At 34.4% G+C, this 26,495-nt stretch overlaps 1 protein-coding gene across 1 annotated transcript in view; it reads right to left on the bottom strand.

Moving 5' to 3' along the window:
- The window catches only part of LOC111059179 (discoidin domain-containing receptor 2-like), a 566,524-nt gene that overhangs the window by 140,413 nt on the left and 399,616 nt on the right, over positions 1–26,495 (bottom strand). Inside the window, 1 exon segment of the mRNA XM_039429976.1 lies at positions 23,299–23,530. Coding sequence (XP_039285910.1) covers positions 23,299–23,530 — 232 coding nt within the window.

Genomic DNA, 26,495 nt, shown 5'->3' with positions numbered 1-26,495 from the left:
CTCCCAATCTCTTAATTATAATTGAAATTTCCATATCATATGTTACTATAGAACTATAATCTAGATAGAGTACCTCTTCGAAACAGTGTTAAACTGCAACTAAATTAATAATTTTGTCAGGTTGGCATTAAGTAGAGTTGACTTTGTTAGGTTGGCATCAAGTTGAAGATTTGAATGCATTTATCGCGTAAAAATTGATTGGGCACTGCTACTTCAATCCTGGGAATATTATATTACTCGCAGTCAGGCTCGCTTCGCTCGCCATATCCGTTAGCCAGACGGTTAGTCTGGATCCCCGACTGGATCGTCCTAACATATGATAAAATGCTCAAATTAATGAAAATGCAGGCGAGCGAAGCGAGCCTGCTGATCTCATTCTTGGACGATCCCGTCGGGGGCGGAGCCCCCTGGCTAAACGGATATGGCGAGCGAAGCGAGCCTGACGGCTAGTGAATGTATAAATTTGGAATTTGTAAACACATGAAATACCCAAAGAGTATGTTCGGCTATCTAATTAATTAACTCAGTTATTACAGCAATACCACTCATACATTTTCATGATTATTCTTCCCCACATCAAATTAGAATTTTATCATATTATAACTTGTATTAATACCGTTTCATCACCTACTATTCGCAGCCTACCATTTCATCCTGATTAGTATGATGATTGGAAATTTAAAGCATCACTTTACTTTTATTCTTGAATATCCAGGTCAAATAGCTCGAAGTTTATACAGTAGAGTATTGAGAAGTCAATGAGGGTCAAATCTAGAGATTTAAACAATTGAATCTAGAAACGGTACTGTGGCTCTAACGTCTAACCCAGTCCACCAATCACTAACTGAACTTGTAGATCAATAGATCTGGTCCAAGAGCAACATCTCAACTGGCTCCGAAAGATCGATAGTCGAAAGAATTAATAAATGATGACTAGTCACTTTTCTCGAGTCGATTGTTTTTCAAAAGAACAAATGGTGCTATACAAAGCGATATTTTCAGTTGAGAGTCAATACAGCCGACAGCTGAAAGATACATGGAGGCTCCAACTTGAATTTCTTTTAACGATCGCTGCAGTAATAACTTATTCCGGTTGGTGTGGAAAAGAGAGAGATAGAGAGAAAGAAAAAATATAAGGATTTAGGAAGCATTGTGGAATGAGAGGGAGTAGCTGTGGAGGATATAACAGAGAGTGAGAGAGTGGCAGGAAGAAATTTGTGGATGATGAGATGGTCTGAGATGGATAGAGTTTTAGGAGATGTAGATCAGAGAGAGAGAGGAGAGTATGAGTATAAAGACCGTACAAAATTGGTTTCAGAACAGTATTCATCTTGATATTATATTGTTCAATATTATTAGTGACCAATAATTATTATTATATTGTTCACTTTTTAATTTGAAAGGTGAAAAATAAATAATTCAAGCTCTTGTAGCAGAAATTTTTCGACAAACCATAGAGAAATAGAATTTATAATACTCAAATCAAATCAATCAACATAAAATCACTTTTATTCTTCGAAATGCACTCTTCAATCAATTTCAATCTTATTAATATTACAAGAAACAACCCTACAAAAACAATGCGTCTTCCGTAGACTATACGTCTCACTGATCCTATTCTTATACTCTTTGGTGAAAATGTATACCAAATCCCAAGCATACCATCCATACCTCTCCTACCAACAAACTAGCTACCTCATCTCAAAAATCTTGTTAAAATAATCTCAGTTTCTTCAGCGCTTCTATCATAATCAAAAAATGTTTGGCAGTTCTGTCACGTACTGAATTAAAGTCCGCTTGTTGGCTATCAAAAGATCTGTTGTGGGAGTAAGCAATAGGCCGTGATATAAGCTTGAGACTTTGTATACTGCCAGAAAAGGTATACAAGAATGTATATTCATTATAATACATAGGCTATAGTGATCGAGGCGAACTACATTCTGGGTATAAATAGTAATACTGAGGCGTTATACTGCCATGAAAGGTATATAAGAATGAATCCTTATCATTATACATATAGTAATAGAGACGGACTATATTCTGGGTATAAATAGCAATACTGAGACATTATTCTGCCAGAAAAGTTATACAAGAATGTATCTTCATTATAATAAATATAGTGATAGAGACGAGTTATATTCTGGGTATAAATAGTAATACTGAAGCGATTTATTGTTGCACTGGAGTGTTTTATTTTGATGTATATAGTTATAGAAGTTGTGGAGGAGTATTGTTAGCCCTGTGTATAAATAGTAATACCGAGGCATTATTCTGCTAGAAAAGGTATACAAGAATGTATCTCTATAATTACATATAGTAATAGACGCGAACTATATCCTGTGGTATAAATAGTAATACTGAAGCAGTTTATTGTTGCACTGGAGTGTTTTATTTCCATGTATATAGTTATAGAGGCTGGGGAATATTGTTTGGTATTCAGTGGAGAAAGAAGGTTGAAGTTCGCATGTATATAGTGATAGTAGGTGGATTAAAGTTGGGTGTATATAGTAATAGTGGGAGTATTAAATGATGAATACGTAGCGGCAAAACAAGTGTTCAAATGAACACATCATATAATAGTGTTGGAACTCCCTCTGAACTGCCCACACGCTCTACGTGCAGATCTTTAGATTGCGGGCCAAATAATGAGGTCTGCTCTTTGAATGAGGTGGAGAAAGAGATGGAGGTGGAGAGAGAAAGGGAAATAAGATTGGAGCAATGGTGATAAGAGTTGGAGAATGATGTAGGAGAAGCAGTGATACGATGAAGAAGGGGATTACGGAGAAGGATCAGAAAAAGAGAAGATAAGGGAACAAGAGGCAGATGGGACGAAGTAGAAGAGGAACAAGTGGGGAAAAGGAGAGGAAGGAGGTAGAGAAGGAGAAGAAAAAGGTGGAGAAGGTGAAAAAAAGGTGGTGAAGAAAAAGGTAGACAAGGAGAGGGAAAAAAGGTTGAGAAGGAGAAGAAAAAGGTAGAGGAGGAGAAGAAAAAGGTAGAGAAGGTGAGGGAAAAGGGAGAGAAGGTGAAGAAAAGGGTGGAGAAGGAGAAGAAAAAGGGGAGAAGGAGAAGAAAAAGAAAAGGTAGAGAAGGAGGAGAAAAAGGTGAAGAAAAAGGTAGAGATGTTGAAGAAAAATGTATAGAAGAAGTAGTAAAAGGAAGTGGAGGAGAAGAAAAAAGTAGAGAAGGAGAAGAAAAAGGTGGAGAAGGAGAAGAAAAAGGTAGAGAAGGTGAAGAAAAAGGTAGAGAAGGAGAAGAAAAGGTAGAGAGGGAGAAGAAAAGGTAAAGAACGAGAAGAAAAAGGTAGAAAGGTGAAAAAAAAAGGTAGAGAGAAGAAGGAAAAAGATAGAGAGGGGGAAAAAAGGTAGAGAAGAAAAAGAAGAAAAATGAGAAGGGAGTGGGAATTTGGAAAAGAAAAAAGAAAATTATGTATAAAGAGTAAGAGATGTACATAATTAATGGATTAAGAGAGAGGAGTTGAGGAAAAAATAATGGAAATACAGGAAAACTGAGAGAATATAGAGATGAAATGAAATACTTGAGAAACAGAAAGGAGAAAGGAAATGGGAAGAAAAATAAAGGAACATGCACAAGTGGGAAAAGAGGAAGAAGAAGAAGAAGAAGAAGAAGAAGAAGAAAAGGTAGAGAAGGAGGAGAAAAAGGTGAAGAAAAAGGTAGAGATGTTGAAGAAAAATGTATAGAAGAAGTAGTAAAAGGAAGTGGAGGAGAAGAAAAAAGTAGAGAAGGAAAGAAAAAGGTGGAGAAGGAGAAGAAAAAGGTAGAGAAGGTGAAGAAAAAGGTAGAGAAGGAGAAGAAAAAGGTAGAGAGGAGAAGAAAAGGTAAAGAACGAGAAGAAAAAGGTAGAAAGGTGAAAAAAAAAGGTAGAGAGAAGAAGGAAAAAGATAGAGAGGGGGAAAAAAGGTAGAGAAGAAAAAGAAGAAAAATGAGAAGGGAGTGGGAATTTGGAAAAGAAAAAAGAAAATTATGTATAAAGAGTAAGAGATGTACATAATTAATGGATTAAGAGAGAGGAGTTGAGGAAAAAATAATGGAAATACAGGAAAACTGAGAGAATATAGAGATGAAATGAAATACTTGAGAAACAGAAAGAGAAAGGAAATGGGAAGAAAAATAAAGGAACATGCACAAGTGGGAAAAGAGGAAGAAGAAGAAGAAGAAGAAGAAGAAGAAGAAGAAGAAGAAGAAGAAGAAGAAGAAGAAGAAGAGAAGAAGAAGAAGTGGAAGAGGAAGACGAGAAACTGCATAAAACGAATTTGAAATAATGAGGAGGAAGAACATAAAACAAGAGAAAATACATACAAGGTAGAAACAGTAGGATGGAACAGAAGCCGAGAGATTAAGCGGGACCAAAAAATGAAGAAGGACAAATATAAAAAGGAAGTACATGCGGAATACTGATAATTCTGGAGGAAGAAGCAGAATTAAAATTATATTGAAGGAAAATAAGAATATGATAGAAACACAAAGATGATAGGAAGATCAGGAAATGGGAGAAAAATAGGTGACCTCTGTTAGAAGTATTGGGAAAGGTTGATTGAGTACTTCATTTATGTAGATTACAATATACCGGCTTATACACTTATATACAATAGCTTGCAATACAGCAAAATTATAGATGAATTACATAATATAGACTAAGAAAATAATTATTGAACTGTATATGATATGAATAAGTATTTGTAATATAATAACTATAGATAATTATATTGTTATGCATCTACATAAATTGGCGGAGCTTTGGACAATTCTTCGGAAAGAATAATAAAAATATCCTCCCCACTATCTCTCTACCAAAACTCTCTAACAAGGTGAGTGAGAAAAAGATTAGAAGGAGAAATATAATTTAGAACACAAAAAAAAAAAAAACAGGAAAATTAAACAGATCGAGTAAACTGAAAAAAGGAGAGAATAATGAAGACGAATGAGTCGTTTTGGGGAGTAAGTGAAGGGGGTCTAGGAGGAGTAGGAGGAGGAATAGGAGGAGGGGAAGGAGGAGGAGGAGGAGCAGGATGAGGAGGAGAAGAAAAAGAGTAGGAGGAGTAGGGGAAGGAGGAGGATGATGAAGAGGAGGAAGAGGAGGAGGAGAAGGAGGAGGAGAAGGAGGAGGAGGAGGAGAAGGAGGAGGAGGAGGTGAAAAAGAAGCAGGAGAAGTAGGAGGATAATGAAGAGGAGGAAGAGGAGGAGGTGGAGGAGAAGTAGGAGGAGGAGGAGAAGGAGGAGGAGGAGAAGATGATGATGATGATGATGATGAAGAGGAGGTGTAGGAGGTGGGGGAGAAGTGACATGCATCTAGTTAGGAGAAGCACTCACACATGTGTGGGATGACAATGTATGTGTCATGTGGCAAGTAAAGTCATGGACATGCACTTTTGTAATCAACCAGTTGCAAAGTTGCAGACTCAAGGTTTGTTTGTTTGAATTTGAAGGAATTCTGCATCCTTGCCCATTATCTCACACCCATCTTCAAGTTAGGAGCTTGAAAAGTGTTGTAGTTCATTTTTACCAAAGTTAGAACGGGAACTTATAGTTATCAATGACTCACTCGTGACTAGACTATGATCTGATAGTTTTTCTATTAAAATCATCATTTTCGTACGCAGAAAGTCATAATTAATTCATAGCATCAGGGATAAGTTGTTTAAATACTGAGCCTATACGTATAGAAAGCTCAAAATCGTTAACACTATTCAAAATCTTCATGCTCAATCTTAATCACATGTAAACTTCAATCTTGAATAAGAAGTATTAAGCTGCTAAGAATCATTAACATTTTGTTAATAACTTTGGTGTAAACACAACTTTAGACAGCATAGGCGATATAGTCTGCTATATATGAAGCCAGGTGATAGGTAGTTGGCTGACCTATCACAGTGAAATGTTGTCATTGGCTGAGTCTCGGCCAATGACAGCCTTCCATGTTGATAATCAGCCATTTACCAATTTTGTGGCTTCATTTATAGCAGCTGTAAGTCATGTTCAGTCAAGTCAGGTTTGTCATTATAATCTTCAAATTATCTAAATTCATCACAACAATATAGGATGTCTACCACAAGTCCTTTATCACCTTCATCACTAGAGAGAAACTCCTAAGAATCACTTGACATCTTACTAAACTTTACATTTCTTGAAGACATGTTGTGATCAACTACTTCTTCGTATTTGATAAACACTGAAATTTTCAAAACGTAACTGTGGCTCTGTAACTTAAATAATAAGGTGGAAATAATGATAAAATTAATGCTTCCAAATGTATAAACTTAAATTTTAAAACCTACAATTCAAACAATAGCCAATATGGAAGACTTTCGGACCCCTTTTCTAAGTCAATCAAGGAATCCAATGGACCACTGAATCTATATTAAATATTGGGGTTCAAATGTCCATCAGATTTAATAATTGTCCTGGAAACCGAGTCTCAGACTTTTAGAACGTATGAATTTCATGGTACAATCTGCCACCAACTCTCTTTAAACGAAGTCTTTCTATGCCAAACTCCATTTTCAATATCTCTAACCTATTTAAATCTATAATATGATATTCAGGTTTAATTGTCCTTCAGATTTATTAAGTGTCCTGGAAACCGAGTCTCAGACTTTTAGAACGTATGAATTTCATGGTACAATCTGCAACCAACTCTCTTTAAACGAAGTCTTTCTATGCCAAACTCCATTTTCAATATCTGTGACCTATTTAAATCTATATAAGATATTTAGGTTAATTGTACATCAGATTTAATAAGTTAGTGTCCTGAAAACCGAGTCTCAGACTTTTAGAACGCATGAATTTCAGATTTTTTAAAATCTGTCACCATCTTTCTTCAAACAAAGTGTTCTATGCATAACTCTATTTTTTACTCTCTGACCTATTTAGAACATTTCCTGAAGTATGATCCTCATACATGAAGTGTACACCCTATTTAGGCCACGATTATCCGCTGTACATTAACCGGGGGCAGCATATGCCACGAAGGCCAGAATCCCCCCTTCCGTATGCCGTTTGGGCACCCTTTCCAACATTAATAATGCAGAAGACGGGTGGGGATTTAGGGGTACGCTCGAAACACCCCCACCCCCTCGACCAGCTTTGGAGCACCTAAAACCGGAGATATGAGGGATTGGTCAGTTCAGAGGGGGACCGGTACCCCGAATGATGTGTGGTGGTATTAATCCGAGGGGGGCCCATGTGCCGACATGAGCTCATCGTTCATGGTTGGGTTGGTAAGGGTGGGGGGAGGGTTGTAACCCGGAGGCTAATGAATTATTATCAACTACTGCTATGTAATTGTAGTGTATGACCTAGGCTTAGAAGCTTACAAATGTTCCTGTGTCTCAACGAACATATGCGAAATTGATTTTGAAAATCATGGTTCACGAACTAGAACAAGCTAAGTACTTCAGGAAGTCTCCTCAATTTTGAATATAAATTCTACAGTCATTGAGAATTTTTTATATTTTCCACTTGAATGGCTCTAACACAGAAGAACAGTTGTATCTGTGGTTCGATAGTGAGGTCCACGTTATAACGTTATAATGGCAGTGGAGAGAGATAGGAGAATAGTGTTACCGATTCTCTGCCTTACCAATGCTTCTATGGAAAAAAGCTGATACCGGTATATCCAATGTGATATTAACCGTCTATAATTGCTTAAAATGATCAATTATATTTTATTCGTCAAGGAATAGCTATTTATGTATTAAGAGCGTAATGCGCGACTTTATCGCTCGCGCAAAACAGTTATCACGCGACGCAAAGCGGAGCGTGATAATTTTGCAAGAAGCATTACGCGCGAATTACATACAATTTTTTTGTAACAACTGTCCAAACCTGTTAAATTACTTATATCGGCGGAGTTACAATTACCGACTTTTTAGGTTAAGATCTGACTTTTTGGCGAGCTGCTCACAATCAGCTGATTAGGAAGCGTAAAGAAACTCTTCTGCGCATGCGCGAATGATTTGGGAGCGTAAGTAAATCTACTGCGCATGCGCGGATGGTTAGTGGGCGAAAAAGTAGATTCTCCTCAGAAATAGGCTGTTTTACAAGGAGAATTGAGTGTGTAAATTCTTTCTTTACTGCGCGTAAAGAAAGAATGCAGTTGTAAGAAAAAATATTTTTCAATGACTAAATGATAAATTCCAATGATTGATATTTTATATTTTAATTAATTTTAATATTGAATATATGAATTAATTATATTGAACTTATAAATTTCATGGTACAATCTGCCACCAACTCTCTTTAAACGAAGTCTTTCTATGCCAAACTCCATTTTCAATATCTCTAACCTATTTAAATCTATAATATGATATTTAGGTTTAATTGTCCATCAGATTTATTAAGTGTCCTGGAAACCGAGTCTCAGACTTTTAGAACGTATGAATTTCATGGTACAATCTGCCACCAACTCTCTTTTAACGAAGTCTTTCTATGCCAAACTCCATTTTCAATATCTGTGACCTATTTAAATCTATATAAGATATTTAGGTTTAATTGTACATCAGATTTAATAAGTTAGTGTCCTGAAAACCGAGTCTCAGACTTTTAGAACGCATGAATTTCAGATTTTTTAAAATCTGTCACCATCTTTCTTCAAACAAAGTGTTTCTATGCATAACTCTATTTTTTACTCTCTGACCTATTTAGAACAATTTCCTGAAGTATGATCCCTCACACATGAAGTACGTACACCCTATTTAGGCCACGATTATCCGCTGTACATTAACCGGGGGCAGCATATGCCACGAAGGCCAGAATCCCCCCTTCCGTATGCCGTTTGGGCACCCTTTCCAACATTAATAATGCAGAAGACGGGTGGGGATTTAGGGGTACGCTCGAAAACCCCCACCCCCTCGACCAGCTTTGGAACACCTAAAACCGGAGATATGAGGGATTGGTCAGTTCAGAGGGGGACCGGTACCCCGAATGATGTGTGGTGGTATTAATCCGAGGGGGGCCCATGTGCCGACATGAGCTCATCGTTCATGGTTGGGTTGGTAAGGGTGGGGGGAGGGTTGTAACCCGGAGGCTAATGAATTATTATCAACTACTGCTATGTAATTGTAGTGTATGACCTAGGCTTAGAAGCTTACAAATGTTCCAGAGTCTCAACGAACATATGCGAAATTGATTTTGAAAATCATGGTTCACGAACTAGAACAAGCTAAGTACTTCAGGAAGTCTCCTCAATTTTGAATATAAATTCTATAGTCATTGAGAATTTTTTATATTTTCCACTTGAATGGCTCTAACACAGAAGAACAGTTGTATCTGTGGTTCGATAGTGAGGTCCACGTTATAATGGCAGTGGAGAGAGACAGGAGAATAGCGTTACCGATTCTCTGCCTTACTAATGCCTTCTATGGAAAAAAGCTGATACCGGTATATCCAATGTGATATTAACTGTCTATAATTGCTTAAAATGATCAATTATATTTTATTCGTCAAGGAATAGCTAGCTATTTATGTATTAAGAGCGTAATGCGCGACTTTATCGCTCGCGCAAAACAGTTATCACGCGACGCGAAGCGGAGCGTGATAATTTTGCAAGAAGCATTACGCGCGAATTACATACAATTTTTTTGTAACAACTGCCCAAACCTGTTAAATTACTTATATCGGCGGAGTTACAATTACCGACTTTTTAGGTTAAGATCTGACTTTTTGGCGAGCTGCTCACAATCAGCTGATTAGGAAGCGTAAAGAAACTCTTCTGCGCATTCGCGAATGATTTGGGAGTGTAAAGTAAATCTACTGCGCATGCGCGGGTGGTTAGTGGGCGAAAAAGTAGATTCTCCTCAGAAATAAGCTGTTTTACGAGGAGAATTGAGTGTGTAAATTCTTTCTTTACTGCGCGTAAAGAAAGAATGCAGTTGTAGAGAATAGTTATTTGTATATCTAGAGTGAAAAGTACGACTGTATTTTCTCTCCCTGTGGGAAAAAGTTTGAAGCCTGAGGCGAAGCCGAGGGCAACAATTTTCCTGAGGGAGAAAACGTACGTTTTTCGCTTGTGATGTACACAACATTTTTCCTCAATCTACATTTTTTTATAGAAACTGCAAATAATATCATTTTAGTAACTTACATATTGGTGACAGTGTTTCCTAACAACATAACCTAAAATCTGAAACCTAGAAACCGGTTGTCTGATTGGCACTGCCGATTGCGCTATCAGCAAAAGTTGTATCAATTATATCAGCTGGGCGTCTAACAAGAATGGCTGACTCCAGATCACGCGGTTCAGATTTGAATTGCAGATTAAAAATATTTGTTGGCTGGTATTTTGAATAGAATCAAATATTTTTAAAATTGTATAAATTTTTATCGTCTACTAATATTAAGAATATAATATCAGACAAACATATTATATTTCATGAGTTGAACAAATTTCTGGTTGTGGTATTGAATTCAGTTGACTCAATGACAGACACCTCTATTATGCTTTCTCATCTGAGCTTAGACCTTCTAACCTATTACAATGTAAGTTTTAAAATAGAGATGCTTCCCATGTTATTTAAATGGAGTCACTTTTACTCCCTAGGGAGTTTTTCTGTTTTTTACTACCGAGAGCGAAAAAGTGACACTTTACTATTATGTTTCAGGGAATAAAAGTTGGTACTTTAGACAGTAGGTGGGGGAAAAAAATATTTTTCAATGACTAAATGATAAATTCCAATGATTGATATTTAATATTTTAATTAATTTTAATATTTGAATATATAAATTAATTATATTGAACTTCTAAATTGTTAAAACACGATATAGCAACATTGAAAAGCTAGAAAAAGATAGCTTTATGCTTTGTCGAATGATGGCAATGATAGGAACACCAAAATTGATGAAATTTTACCTTTATAATGTGGAGTTCTCTGTAGTTTCAATTAGCTTAGCAAGATCGATCGTATAATTTCTATCGAAACTTTTGTATCATTTGATCAACAAACAATACATTCAAATGGTGAAAAGATAATAAATTGAAAAATAAATAGATTGATAACAAATGTTGAGTTCTAGTGTTATTATGAATCACAGTTGAAATAGCCACACTTCCATCTTCGATCAACAACAATTCTGTAAAATGAGGTTTTCCCATCTCATCTTGTTTGCTCCTTCCACCTAGTTAATCTATTTCGTTGGATGGTAACAAATTGCTGGCCCAGAAGGAAGCTTACCTTGTCTACACCCAAAATAGACCCACTTCTTTCAGATGTTCATTCTTTCCCAGACAGAAAACATTTTCAATTAATACCTAGAGACCTGAAACCTAGATATCACACACTTACTGACTCTAATTGACTGGAAGAGTAATTGAAAGTAAGACCTGTATTATAAATCTCAAGCCGAGAACCAGATTTAACAGCTTTTTTCAACCGGTTATTGACACCCTACGATTTCATTCAATTAATGTTGAGACTGTCAGTCTGATTGCTGACACTATGAAGTGAATTTCATGATACAGCTGTAGGGTACTGGGACTGGACCGATCTTATCATTTACGTTCAGAGGTTTATTCTGTTCCAATCCGAATGATGAATGGAGTCAAGTGGGTTTCATTGAGAAAACAGTAGTCGATAGAGAGGGAGATTTGAATCGATGAATGAGCTTGTCTCTGCAAATATTCATGACTCGCATCAGCAGTTGAATCTTATTGGTGGTAGGAAGGAGGTGTTCTTATTGAGAAACCAAGAAGGACAAAAGTAAAGGATAAGAGTGAGAAGAGAAAAACGAAAGAAGGTAGAGGAGAACGAGATTTAGAAGAAAAAGATGAAGAAGGGGCATAATAAAATAAAAAGAAGAAAGTGGTAGTCAGAAGAAGAATTTGTAGAGGATGCTAGATAGAAGAAGAAGGATGGAAGGAAGGAGAAGAGAGAAGAAGAAGAAGAAAAAGGAGGAAAATGAAAGAAGATTGAAAGTTTATTGTAAGTGTAAGATTTAAGTTTATTGTGCTGAACGGGTAAAATGGATGTCTATTTTGTTGATGAAGAGAAAAGTCAATAAGAAGAAGTAATAGGCTGTCATGACCAAAGACCTTAAAGATGCATAGACTCACATGCAGCGCTAGTGTCGTACTTGGAATTGAAATCCGCCATTGAGGGGGCAACCCATAAGATTATTACATACCAATGCTACCAATACCTTTGTGATCTATAGTATTACAAATATGGTATATATAATACCTCATGCTAAAATACCCCAATGGTGGCCTTCAATTTCAAGTATGAGCTATCATTGGGAAGGCATAGGCATTGTGGGTCTATATCTCTTTAAGGTCTTTGGTCATGACTTCAATTCTATATCAAGGTTACCAGAGGATAATGTAGTGGTATTTCATAAAACTCAACTCTATTATTGGAAGGATTGTACATATCAATAATCTACAAAATAATTCTTAAAAAACTGTGGATATAAAAATACGAGTACATAGTTTTGAAAAAGTAAATGAATCTATACATTTGAACATTATTATAATAGAAAACAGAGGTATGCACAGCATTTTCTTTGAACTGTAAAGTCTAAAATATTGATTCGTGAATTTCACTTCTCCAGCATTCTTTTATACATAATGTTTAGCATTGTACTTTAGAATGTACTCTTCCCATCAAGACATAAAATCTTTCACTCCTGAAAAGTATTAAACACTTCTGTTACACTCAATGGTACTTACGAGTAGTTCCTCCATCAAATACACATTTTTTTTACTCATCTTCAAAAAAATATTGTTATCACAGGAAATGTAATAGTTTGAAAATGGAACAGGGTAGCCAACATCCTCAAACAACCACTCACCAAACTACTAAATGTTTCGCTACAAGTTGCTGCAAACTCCACCAACTGTTACTATCAACTTGTTACATTTCAAATACGATGACAGACAGGCACTCAGACAAACTTCACTTGTCGGAGCAAAAACTAAGTATTTTTTCAGTAGTATTTTCAGCAGCAGCAGCCTCACTGCAGGAAGTTTGAGGCAGGTCAGACACTTGTAATAGTTTATTATTTTTTTAGATATTTTTTCAGTTTGGAAAGATGTCACGAAACAGCTGTAGACTTGACGTGTCACGATCTCCCACCATCAAAACACTGGCCGACAAAAAATAATGTGAGTTATTTCAAAAGTGACAGGCTCAACAAATTTGGGGGAGAGGTGAGAAGGAGCGAGCATCATTTGGAGATCTTCTGTCTCGGTTCAACTGAACAAAAAGTTCAAGCCAACTGAGCCAGATAATTATTGATTTTAATATATTTCGAACCCTTGCTAATTGTTTATACGAGAGGAACAAAAATAACAATATTTTTTATATTGTTATAATTGTTCTATATTGTTATTATTGTTATAATTATATATTCGAACCCTTGCTTATTGTTTTATACGAGAGGAACAATAATTCACAATTCGAGAGGAACAATATTTTTTATATTGTTATAATTGTTCTATATTGTTATTATTGTTATAATTATATATTTCGAACCCTTGCTTATTGTTTTATACGAGAGGAACAATAATAACAATATTTTTTTTACTTATATTTATATTACAAGTAGTCCTAAACAGAAAATAGACAATAATAACAATATATTATTATGGAGGGTATGAGAGATACCAATGTACTTGAAATACCATATATTTTAGGTAAATTCAAGGGACCGAGCTTTAGTATTATTGAGAGTTTCTAGTCTAGTTTCAGATTAACAAAAAGTTTGAGCCTAATCATTATTGTAAGGATTATTCCATTTGAAACCCTGTATACTGGTATCTCAATGAAAAACCCCGTATACTGTTCTTCAATCAATTAACAAAAGAAACAATATTTGAAGTGATTGAGAAGGATTTCCTGATTTTTGTCTCGCTCTATTTAAACAATATGTTTCAGCCAACTTATTATTATTATTTTTAATTCATAATCTTGTTGAATAGAAACGACTCAATATTGTAAAACCACTGATTCAATCAACAGTTTGAGATACCAGATTCGGCTATTGGTCCATTTCCAGTGAACTGGAAACTTAACCATTGAGCTGCAGAATATATATATATAGTATGGGTGAAGCCCTATGATTGGCCATTAGCTGTTGACCAATAAAGGTTGAGCTCTACGGTCATAGACCGAGAAACGACACGCCTTCAAGTATTCCAAATATGGTTATCAGAGCCGTTCAACAACAACCAATCATGAGAAACTTTCTAACTAAAAAAACCAAACGGACAATATGAGAGAAGATGGCAGAATATACTAATTGAATATCATATTGAATGAAAAAGATTAAGAAATTGTCAAAAAAAACACAGATTTATTGATACTGAGAAAGACCGGTTTCGGTCTCAGTTTCTCAGAGATTGACAATGATGTAATAACCAAAACCGGTCTTTCTAAGTATCAATAAATCTGTGGTTTTTTGACAATTTCTTAGTCTTTTTCATTCAATATGAATAATTACCAAAATATCAACTTCTCAACTACACAAAAAAAATTGAATATCAGTAAATACGAATATAGAACTACAAACAGAAGCAAAGGTAGAAAATTTGTATAAAGGAAGAAGGCAAGGTCAAATTTGAAAGTAAAATAAGAAAAAGGTGGGAACAGAACTACGTCTCATAATTCTGTTCTCAAGAAAAATGAATGTTTTGAAGAATGTACTCAACAATAATAATGATGCATAACAATCTATCATTGTCAATAATGTCAATTACTGAAACATGAAGGAGATTCTTGTATGTTGTTGAAATTTTTATGTTCAAAATCAGGTAGGTTATAACTTGAACAAGCTGCTACACCAAGAATGTTCATTAAAATTCACTTGATCTTTGATTAAGAGTATACACAAGTCAAGTAAATTAATAGATGTAAAGATTGGGCTCTTGGAAGAAAAATTGGTTTATAAAAATAATGTTTCTAACATCAAAAATATAAAAGAGTATGCAGTTGATATCAAACCACTCTGAAAAATAAGCATAAAACAAACCAACATAGCTGAGCAAACAAATAGACATACCCAACACATCTAAAACAGTGCTCCAATCATATAATTTGGACATTGAACTTGTTGGAATTTTGACTGAAAATCTTGTTTGACTAATAATTATTATTAGCAGTGGAAGGAGATCGAAACTATAAATCCATTCTATCCTTAGGTTGAAAATTGTTATCACACAAGTTGTGAATGAGTTTTCAACAGAAAACCTGACCCAACAAGGAAGGACCAGTGGCAGCGAATATTAATAAAATGCAGTATTGGCTCTTCCCACGCGGTCGACTTAATCTGAATTTATCTTTCCTGAACACCCGTTGCCAGACCTAATCTTACCATTATATCAGAGGTCAACCGGCAGATTGCAACCCTAATCTAAAATACAATCTCGTGTTTTAAAATACAATTTACAAGTTCTAAAATACTACCTTGCTACCGTCAAGGTCCCCTGTAGAGAATGGATAGTTCAGAACATCATATTATGAGAACCTATTTCTTAATTCTTCAAAAATAGCTACTAAATTAAAAAAAATTGTTGAATTTCGATTTCATAACCAAAAGCCAATAAATCGTGTTGTGATAACTTTACGGTGATAGATTAATAAATAATGAGGCGTGAAATGATAATTATTATAATTATTCTTTGGTACTTTCTATTGTCATTTAATTGATAGAATTGTAACTATTGTATTTTAAAATTGTCTTGATGAAATAAACATCTATTCTATTGTTGAAAGGTTACATTCATTCAGTGGTTGTCAATTCACTCAAAACATGTTGTTAGCCTTTTTTAGCCTTGTAAGTTTTTCTTATTTGTCAAATACTCCTTCTCTCTCCTTCATGTCATCTCTCCTTTTCGTTTCCTCTTATACGTTTCCAGAAACATAATGCTTTTCAGTTTCCTCTTTTCGTCTTCTCATATTTTCCTCTCAATTAATTTACTACTCCTCTTTTCCTCTCCCTATCAATCTTTATCACGTTTTCTTCTTCCTTCTCTTCATCTTCTCTTCATCTTCTTCTTCTTCCTATTCATCCTCCAGTTTTTCTTCTTTTTTACATTCTTCTTCTTCTCCTCCTTCTTCCCCATGCTCTCTCCCTTTCAAAAACCTTTCTTATTCGTTTTATTCTTCATCCTACCTTTCATTCACTGCCTTTAATCTGGTCTTCATCCTCAATTATCGTCATCATCATCATCATCATCATCTCCTCGCTCTTTTTCTTCTTCTCCTCCTCCTCTTCTTGTTACCTTTCTGAACTCCTAATCCCTTTTTTCTTCTCTTTACTTCTCAACATTCTATTTTTATTTCTTCTCTGTGCATCCCCGACTACTATTTATTTCCTTCTAATATGTTCTTCTTCAAATCCTATTCATTTTCTCCTTCTCCACCGTTCATCTCCAACTTCTATCATTCTTCTTCTTCTTCTTCTTCTTCTTCTTCTTCTTCTTCTTCTTCTTCTTCTTCTTCTTCTTCTTCTTCTTCCTCTTCTTCTTCTTCTTAATCACTGTCTCTTTCTTCTCCACAAGTGATTTTTTCCTTGCAGGACATCATCATAAAAGGTGTTCTAGAACATCTGTTCTGTCTGCTAAGGAAACCAGTTTCTGATTTGATCCCAATTTAGTGACTTGATTTTTATGCGATTAGACCATAATGGAGTGGAGCGGATTAGAGGATACGATTCTCAATTTGTTTGCGTCTCATCTGCCCGCCGAAACAGAGTGTGGGTTTTTCATTTTGTTCCGTTATTAGGAGCAGTTTCGAGTTTGGGACTCAGTCAGGTGCATCAGTTCAGTTCCTGAGGATTTGCATAGCATTCATGCTTGTGTACGAATAAAAATTTACACTTACCACAGAATAACTAATCTCATCATTATAATATTCCTCCAAGCTGATATACATGCTGGGTACTGAGTATAATCATAGAGAAACGATAGTATAAATAGATATCCCATGGTATAGGGAATTTATGTCGCAACTTTTACTGTTATCCCAAGCCGATAGTTCACGTAGTTCTTTCCTATGCAGCTGTGTGACGCTGGTAGTCTCTCAATTTGTGCCGTTCATACACTATCACCTCAACAAAACAGTGAAAATTGACAATAATCGACAGTAATCGGTTTGAGATACAGTAAAAGTTGCGACATAAATTCCCTATACCATGGGATATCTATTTACGCTATTGTTTTCTATGGTATAATCTAGTGTGTAATATCATTCTGTACGTAATGTGTATTCTGATATTTTATTTATTTATAATGCAAATAACACTAATATAATAACATTGAAAGATGAAATAATAAGGTAGTCCTTGTGCTATTTTTCTTCCAAATTTATAGGTGACAAAGTCCAAGATAAGGTTGGAATTTCACGTGTACAATTTAAAAAAAAATTGGTTCAAAATAAACATTAAAACTATAAATTTTGAATTGAGATGGCTTAAATTGATAAATTAATCAGAAATATTCCACCCAATTACCACTTTCAACGAATAATTTTGAGTTATTTAAGAAATTTGGAACTATTCAAGAAACACAAACTCGTAAACTCGTAAATAGTTTCAATTTTAGTGTATTAAATTGATAAATTAATTAGAAATATTCCACTCAATTACCACTTTCAACGAATAATATTGAGTTATTTAAGAAATTTGGAACTATTCAAGAAACACAAACTTGTAAACTCGTAAATAGTTTCAATTTTAGTGTATTAGATTGATAAATTAATTGGAAATATTCCACTAAATTACCACTTTTAACGAATAATATTGAGTTATTCAAGAAATTTGGAACTATTCAAGAAACACAAACTCGTAAACTCGTAAATAGTTTCAATTTTAGTGTATTAAATTGATAAATTATTTAGAAATATTCCACTCAATTACCACTTTCAACGAATAATATTGAGTTATTTAAGAAATTTGGATCTATTCAAGAAACACAAACTCGTAAACTCGTAAATAGTTTCAATTTTAGTGTAATAGTACTTTATACTCGAAGGTTTCATCCACATTCCAAGTTCTTATTTCTCCTGTCAGACGTTTATCTTCATTTTTATAATTGAATAAATTGTATCAGAATGATAATCTTCATAGTTAAAAGAGCTGTGCTGCAAATGGTTGATCAAGATTTCATTCTTACTATCATGCTTTATAAGACAAATATACAATACTGAAATGTTGATCCTAATATAATTTATTTTCAAGTATTTTTGACTCATCATGTTCTCAAAACTGGATGCCAGGGTTTGTTATGATTATTGGTTGTGGTTTATTTTTATCTGTTTATTTATTTAATAATTCAGAATTACACAACTTACAGAAAAGTACCACATGCTAACTTACACCCAAAACGGTTCCAATTCTAATTTTTACAACAGTCCAAGGTTAGCTAGAGGTTATGTGTCACTTCAAAATTCTTCAATTTAATTTCAGGTTGTCTATGTCTATGTGGTTATTGTTGAGGAATGTATTAGATTGCCATAATGTGGCAATAAAATGAATGTGATTGCAATGAATGTGGTTATTTATGTATTAAGAGCGTAATGCGCGACTTTATCGCTCGCGCAAAACAGTTATCACGCGACGCGAAGCGGAGCGTGATAATTTTGCAAGAGTGATAAAGAAGCATTACGCGCGAATTACATACAAATTTTTTTCTACAACTGCACAAACCTGTTAAATCACTTATATCTGGCGGAGTTTATAATAATTCGTCTACACTGATATCCATCATGGCTGTAGAATCGGTACAATTACCGACTTTTTAGGTTAAGATCTGACCGAGAATGGTTTGTCTTTTGGCGAGCTGCTTATCATCAGCTGATTAGCGAGCGTAAAGAAACTCTTCTGCGCATGCGCGAATGATTTGCGAGCGGAATGAAAATCTACTGTGCATGCGCAGATGTTTAGCGAGCGAAAAAGAAGATTCTCCTCAGAAATAAATTGTTTTACGAGAAGAATTGAGTATGTTCTTGATATGAATTGTATATAATTATTATGAATTGAGTATAATTTTTTTGAGTAAATTCTTTCTTTACGCGCAGTTGTAGAAAAAAAATATTATATGGGGATCTTCAACAAAAGCATACGTATGATAACTACTATAAGCATATCAACTCACTTTAATATCAATAATCAAATAGAATCAAAAATGTTCTAAATGGGACAAAGAAGCATTTCGATTAGAATTATTTTGATTTCTATCAAAAAATTGAAATGAAATACTTTGCTTCTGACATGAGAGGTTAATATTCTATTAATAGATTTTTGAATTTTTCAATACTATCCAGAACAGTTTCTGATTGGATTGTAATTAGATGCAGATTGTCCAATCAATATAGTGCTTTTTGATTATACTACTATTCCACATCAATAATAGATTTTTCATATCTCTAGCACAAAATCTTACTCTATACTCAAATCCCTCAAACTTGCTGTCAGACAATTATTCCACATAAATAATAGGTTTTTTATATTTCTAACACCATCAAACATTTTCAACACCATCAAACATTTTTAACACCATCAAACATTTTTAACACCATCAAACATTTTTAACACCATCAAACATTTTCAACACCATCAAACTCTATACTCAAATCCCTCAGCCTTCCTTCCTAAATAAAATCGAGGCTCCCCATTTAACCAATCCTGACAGTTTCACGTGAATCTCAACCTATCTCACCTTAACCTCACTCCATTGTCAACAAGAATAAGTTTCGTATTTTCGGTAAAATAATTTTCTCATGAGTGAATCTCGTAAATTTCCATATTTTCGAAGAATATAAAAGTAGCCTATTCGTATTTTGAATTCAAAACTCCAATGCCAATTCTCACACGACAGCCTCAACACACAATAACAACAACAACATTCTTTTAACAATTTATTTTGCTGTTTATTCTACATTTCCCGAAGAACCTCCCACGTTTTCAGACCAACAATGTAATTTCACAAGTTGGCTAGCAGACTCATACTTCAAACCCGAATTCTATACAATTATTTCACAAATATGGACAGAAGCCTGTGAATACCGTCCCATACAAACTTGTAAAATAACAAAACAACCTATAGTGATATCCACTTCAAGCTATCAGCATATAAATTTCATGTTTTTTCTTAAATAACTTGATTAATACAATGTGCAGTGATAATTAAGTGTAATATTTAACTATAATTTGGTGTTTTAATTTTTCTAAATTTAAAATTTGCATCTCATATTTATTTTTGGACGAAAGTTGAGCTTGAACTTCTTACAGAAGAAACATAACCTATTTTTTGGACATGCAATCAAAATTTTGGATGGAATAGTTTTGGGCCAAGCCTGTTGTTCCTTCCCAATCATATTTATATGATTTGTTATTGTATCCACGTATAAATAAATAAATAAATAATGTCTTATAGATTACGTCAATGTTCCCCCATTCAACGAATGCTAACTCTGAAATTGTCAGCATTACATTCAACTGTCAGTATTTCTCATATATAACGTCAATGCTTCCCATTTGAACAATGCTGACAGATTGAAGTCGAACAGTCAGCATTCTTCAAGAATTACATTAATTCTTCCCATTTTATCCAATGCTAGAAGAGTTTGTAGTTTGGTGTTTTAATTTCTCTAAATTCAAAATGTTTAGCTTATTTATATATTTGGACGAAAATTGAACTTTAACGTTTTACAGAAGAAACATAACCTAACATAAACATAAACATATTTGGACATTTTATTAATTTACCAAAATTTGGGAATGGAATAGATTTGGGCCAAGCCTGTTGTTCCTTCCTAATCATATTTAAATGATTTGTGATTCTGTCCACGAATAAATAAATAAATAAGAGTTTGGGAATCGTACTTTCAGCATTCCTCATATAAATAAAATCAATGATTTCCATTGAACCAAAGGTGACAGTTTGAAGTGAATTTCACTATATTTCTTGTAAAATAAAAACAGTGCCAATTCTTTTCGAACAGCCCACATTTTGATCGAATGCCAAGTAAAGTGAACTGCCGCATTGTCGACAAGATGGATGACTCCCAGCCACAGCCTCCCGTAGTACAGTAGTTGACATTCATAAAGTCATGAATAATTTCCATTGTAGGAAAATGTGATTTATTCAGTTTATTACAATGTCTTACCGCCCTAACCTTCAGATTGACTAGATTATTGTCATAATTATTGGTCTTACTGTTATAATATCAGATTGATTTATTCTTGGATAGATTATTACTTTGGTCTCAATTATAATGGTTTATAATCCTAGATTTATTGGATTGTGAGTTACTCTTAGATTTCTGTATGAATTTTAATAATAGTTCAAGGAATCTGATTATTAAATCATCGTGTTTACGAGTTTGTGTTTCTTGAATAATTCCAAATTTCTTAAATAACTCAATATTATTCGTTAAAAGTGGTAATTGAGTGGAATATTTCTAATTAATTTATCAATTTAAGCCATCTGAATTCAAAATTTATAGTTTTAATGTTTATTTTGGACCAAAATTTTATAAAAATTGTACACGTGAAATTCTAACCTTATCTTGGACTTTGCCATCTATAAATTTGGAAGAAAAATAGCACAAGGACTACCTTATTATTTTATCTTTCAATGTTATTACATTAGTGTTATTTGCATTGTAAATGAATAAATAAATTAAATAAATAAATAAATAGGTGCATAGAATGCAAATGACAACAAAATGATCACTATTCTTGATATTACAACATCCTGGTCTTTCAAATATTTTCATACCATGTAGAAAGCACTATTATTATATAGAATTGTTTACATGTGATTGGAGAGGATAGATAAGAAGTAGTGAATTTACTTCTAGAATTAGTAAAATTTACTTTTTAGAAGTAAGTTCATCAACTTTGATGTGATGAAGCTATAGCTGCTTTTTATTCTACAGTGTTGCTGAACAATTCCAGTTAACCATCAAGAAATAATAATTGAAAATCATAGGAAATAATGAGATGTAAAATAAGAAGTATTCTGCCTGCACGACGGCAACCCAAGATGAAAATTAAGAGTTAGAAATATCGAGCTAAATAATGGGAGTGCAGCAATTTCGTAGTTATTACAACAGCCAATAGGAGTTGAGTAATAGAAATTTCAGCCTATCAAAGGCTAACCAATGAGAAAGCTGCATCGATTCCGTCATCATGACAACAGCCAATAGCAGTTGAGTAATAGAAATTTCAGCCTATCACGAGCTAACCAATGAGAAAACTGCAGTGGTTGATACGCGAATACAATGGTACTGATGTAGTTATGGTTATGAAAACAGCCAATAGGAGTGAGTTTAGGAGAAATTTGTCACAATCTTCATATTCATATCATATCTATATCAATTACACACAACTATATACCGATGAGAAATATAATAATTCTTAGTGAAAATTGAAATTTTTTAATAATTCTTAGACATAAACTATGTATAATATTTGGACAATTTGGAACTAAATTAGGAAATTGAAAAAGTTTTGGGCAATAGCCTGTTTTTTCTTTTCCGATCATTGTATTTTCTTGCTAACCTAATAGATAAATAAATAAATATTTCTATAGGGCTACTTGATCGTTTTTCATATAGAATTACTAGTACCATTTACATTTTTTTGGAAACAAAGGGCACTACTGTGTAATACTTGTTCTATAAAAAATAATTATTACTTATATGAGCATATTATATTTTCATTACCAAAAAAGCAATGACATATTGAATATTGTTCCAATGTAACCAGCGAGGATAAATAGTAGATTTACTTCTAGAAGTAGTTAAATTTATTTTTCAGAAGTAAGTTTATTCCTCATTATCGTTATCATCTCCATCAGACCGCTCGCTAGTGTCTGTGAGATAAAATGCCGGTTGCACAACAGCCGGTTAAATTTTAAACGTGATTAATTCCACGAGAACAATCAGAGAAGCCGTCTTATCAAAAGGTGGTTCTCTGATTGGTTCTCGTAGAATTAATCACGATTAAAATTTAACCGGCTTTTGTGCAACCGGACCTTAATAAATAATGAAGAATACATCTGTAAATATTTTGGATTCATGGGTTTAGCAGATTATTCTATTTTCTGTTCCAAATAATTTAATTGATTGATTGCTCCGCTATGATTCAATACATAAATAATACCAGAGAAAACTCTTATAATTATTGATATGCTATTATTAATTCTGTGATAATACCCTACATTATGAAACATTTCACATCCACGGGTTTAACAGGATCCAACATGTATTTTTGTTTCAAATTCAATGATTGATTGATTGTTTGCTTGATTGTTTGATTGATTGTTTGATTGATTGGTCCTACCTGTTTGCCATCACGTCCCCGCCACCGTCGCCATTTAACGAGCCCGGGCCGCCAGTAATCAATGAGGAACTCCTCGGCATACTCCTGACCTTGACCGTTGCCGAAGCGGCCCTGCGTCTGAGTGCCAGTCACCGCGTGAACCGAACCCAAGTTCACCTCCAGGAACTCCACCGCGTCACGGGTGACCATGTGTCGCGGACACCACGCGCCTCCGTTCTTGTCGTGACGCAGTCTGTCAACAGATCAAGAAATAAATAACAGGGTTAGTCAAGAGGAAAAGAAATTCATTTGGAGAAGAATTCGATGGAATTAAAGAGCAATAGTTCAGTAGTGGTACAGAAAATTGAACAATAATTACATTGTGTTGACTGTCTTCATAGGACAAAACTGAACATAAGAACTCCTATTCCCTTATTACATTAATTTCTATTGTTTACTCCTTATTCTCTGCGCTCAGTGGGAATATCCAAATAAGAAATCATTGGGATTTTATTATCGTTGTACTGGCTGCACTGACTCTGGTACTGATAATGTGGGTATCCGTCTCAAAGTTTGGCAACAGATAATTGAGTCTACCCCATGAGTCAATCATTTTCAGATTATCGTTGAAGCTCAGGTCACCACTCGAATATCTACAACCACACATCTGATATCCTTGAAACTACACGAATACAAGATGATTTCTGATTTCTCAATGCCTATCTGTAGCTATACTATAGCTGGTAGCTGTAGTTGATAACCCTGTCAATATATCTTTTGTGAGTAGAATAGGTTAGTTGCATTGTCGGAGTTCATTGTTATAAATTTGGGTGACCATTAAAAATCAACTATCAATATCAAAAATACAATTCTCACATTAACCTTCTGATCCATTAACAAACCACTAGACACCAGAAATACTCGTTAGAACAGCAAAATTCACGAGCACGGCGACATAGAGTTCAGTTCCACTTGAAATTCGCGACGCGACTGATCAAAACAAAGGCAGAGGTGATCGTCAAAATTTGAAAAGTTATGACAGGCGACGTGCTCACCTGCCGGCCGGCATTTTCTTCATGGCTGCCGCGTGTCGTTTAACGGTTACCATGGTAACGGCGCTTGGCGGCATATTTGAGAATTTCAAAATTACTACCGACTGAAGAAGAAAAAGAAGAAGAAGAGGAAGAAGAAGAAGAAGAAGTAGTGATTCACACTTTCTCTTTTTCATTTTTCTCCCTTTCATTTCATTTTAAGTGAACGAAGAAGTAATAATGAAGCCAGCTGATGATACAGCTGTTCAATGTTATTAAATCTTGCCTAGCCGCAGCGCATGTGCAGTAGCCTAATTTGCCATTTTTTGTAAGCTTGGTTTGAAATTATTCATAACCTCAATATATCAACTAATATAAGACTGGATTGAATAATTGAATAAAACTATCTTGAGTATTATCTCATTCATATATAATAATTTTTATAATATTATTTTTTATCAAATTCATCAAAATAATTCAATAGATTATTTGAAAAAAACCGGTTTATTGTATTGGAATCCAAGTACCTTCTTTCAACTCTCACCTTCAAACTTCAGGGGTCTTCATTTCAGATTCAACCTGTATATATGACAGTTGTTATTGGACAGTACATACTGATAATTCTCAAGAAAATACAGAATTTTAAGGATAATCTTATGATGTTTTTCCTTTCAAATTTTCCATTACTATGTCTATTAACTCCCGAGCGGTGCACGGTCCCCCGATAATAATATTATTTATCTGGAAAAAATAAATTAACTAAATTTGCATGGTCATATGGTTTTTGTAAGTTTATGATTAGCAGGAATGTACCTGGAATACATTCTAGAATGTATCTGGTTAGAAGTTCATAGTCTCCAGATGCTACAGTAAGGTCCACGTTATAATGGCAGTGGAGAAAGATAGGAAAAAACGTTGCCGATCTTCTGTCTTGTCAATGCCTTCTATAGAGACGGTAGCTGATACAGGTTCATCGATGTAATATTAACTGTTAATTCTCATTTAAAATAATCAATTAAGCAAGAAATTATATTTTTCAATAATTTCATAATTAATTTGAAATATTTTGTTAATTGATTATTAATTCTACATTGTTAATTGTTAAAAGACCAACTGGCAACAGAGCAAAGCGAGAAAGAGACAGCGCTATCCGCTTTGTTGAATGATAGACGAGGATAGCAATACAATTGCTAATCAAAGACTGCCATTGATTTAACGTGGACCTCACTATAGGCACACATCTCTCATCATCATCCGTCTCATTACCCTCGCACAAGCCTAGAGCTCATGTGGAAATCATCGTTAGCAAAAAAAATTAAAATAAAATAAAATTAGCAAGTGACTTCAATAATTCGGAATTCCAAGCACAGTATTCCAAGACCATTAAACTTCCAATTATCCTGTTAAAGACAGAATCAGCAACTAGCAAGTCCTTATCGTTTGTTTCCGTTTAATGATTGCCTTGCCACGAATTATCCGCGCTGGAACAGTTTTTCGAGCATACTATTTCCAAAGGGTAGCTCGTTAAGGAATATCTGCGCAATAACAACTTTTCAAGCTTTATACCCGCGTTTCAAGATTTGAAAGATAATTGCTCTTGGAACATTATGTTTGAAATGCATGAACATAATTCATGTCGCAGTTAATACAGCATTGCAATCGTTCAATGTGTATGCACGGTTTGACTTGAAAATGAGCGTAAAAATATATATCGTAACGTAAAAATATCCCGATAATTGAGGAAGAAGACAAAGTGAAAGAGAGTAGATTAAAAGAAGGGAGAAGAATAAAACAACTGAGAAAGAATTGAAGAGGAAGGAAGGGAGAATAGAGGAGAAGAAGATTAAACAAACGAAAAGAAGTGAGAGAAGAGGTCCACTATTTATGATTAAAGAAAATAGATGGAAAGGAGGAAGAAGGATGAAACGAATGAGAGAGAGCTGCAGAAGAAGGGGTGAAAACAAGAGAACAAGAGAGAGAAGATGGGGAAGAAAAAGATTAAACAAACGAAAAGAAGTGAGATAAGAGGTCCACTATTTATGATTAATGAAAATAGATGGAAAGGAGGAAGAAGGATGAAACGAATGAGAGAGAACTGCAGAAGAAGGGGTGAAAAATAGAGAACAAGAGAGAGAGAAGATGGGGAAGAAGAAGATTAAACAAACGAAAAGAAGTGAGAGAAGAGGT

The sequence above is a fragment of the Nilaparvata lugens genome, chromosome 6 (assembly GCF_014356525.2).
Source record: "Nilaparvata lugens isolate BPH chromosome 6, ASM1435652v1, whole genome shotgun sequence".
Lineage (NCBI taxonomy): Eukaryota > Metazoa > Arthropoda > Insecta > Hemiptera > Delphacidae > Nilaparvata > Nilaparvata lugens.
The sequence above is the reverse complement of the archived record's forward strand: the minus strand, read 5'-3'. Positions and strand labels throughout refer to the sequence as shown.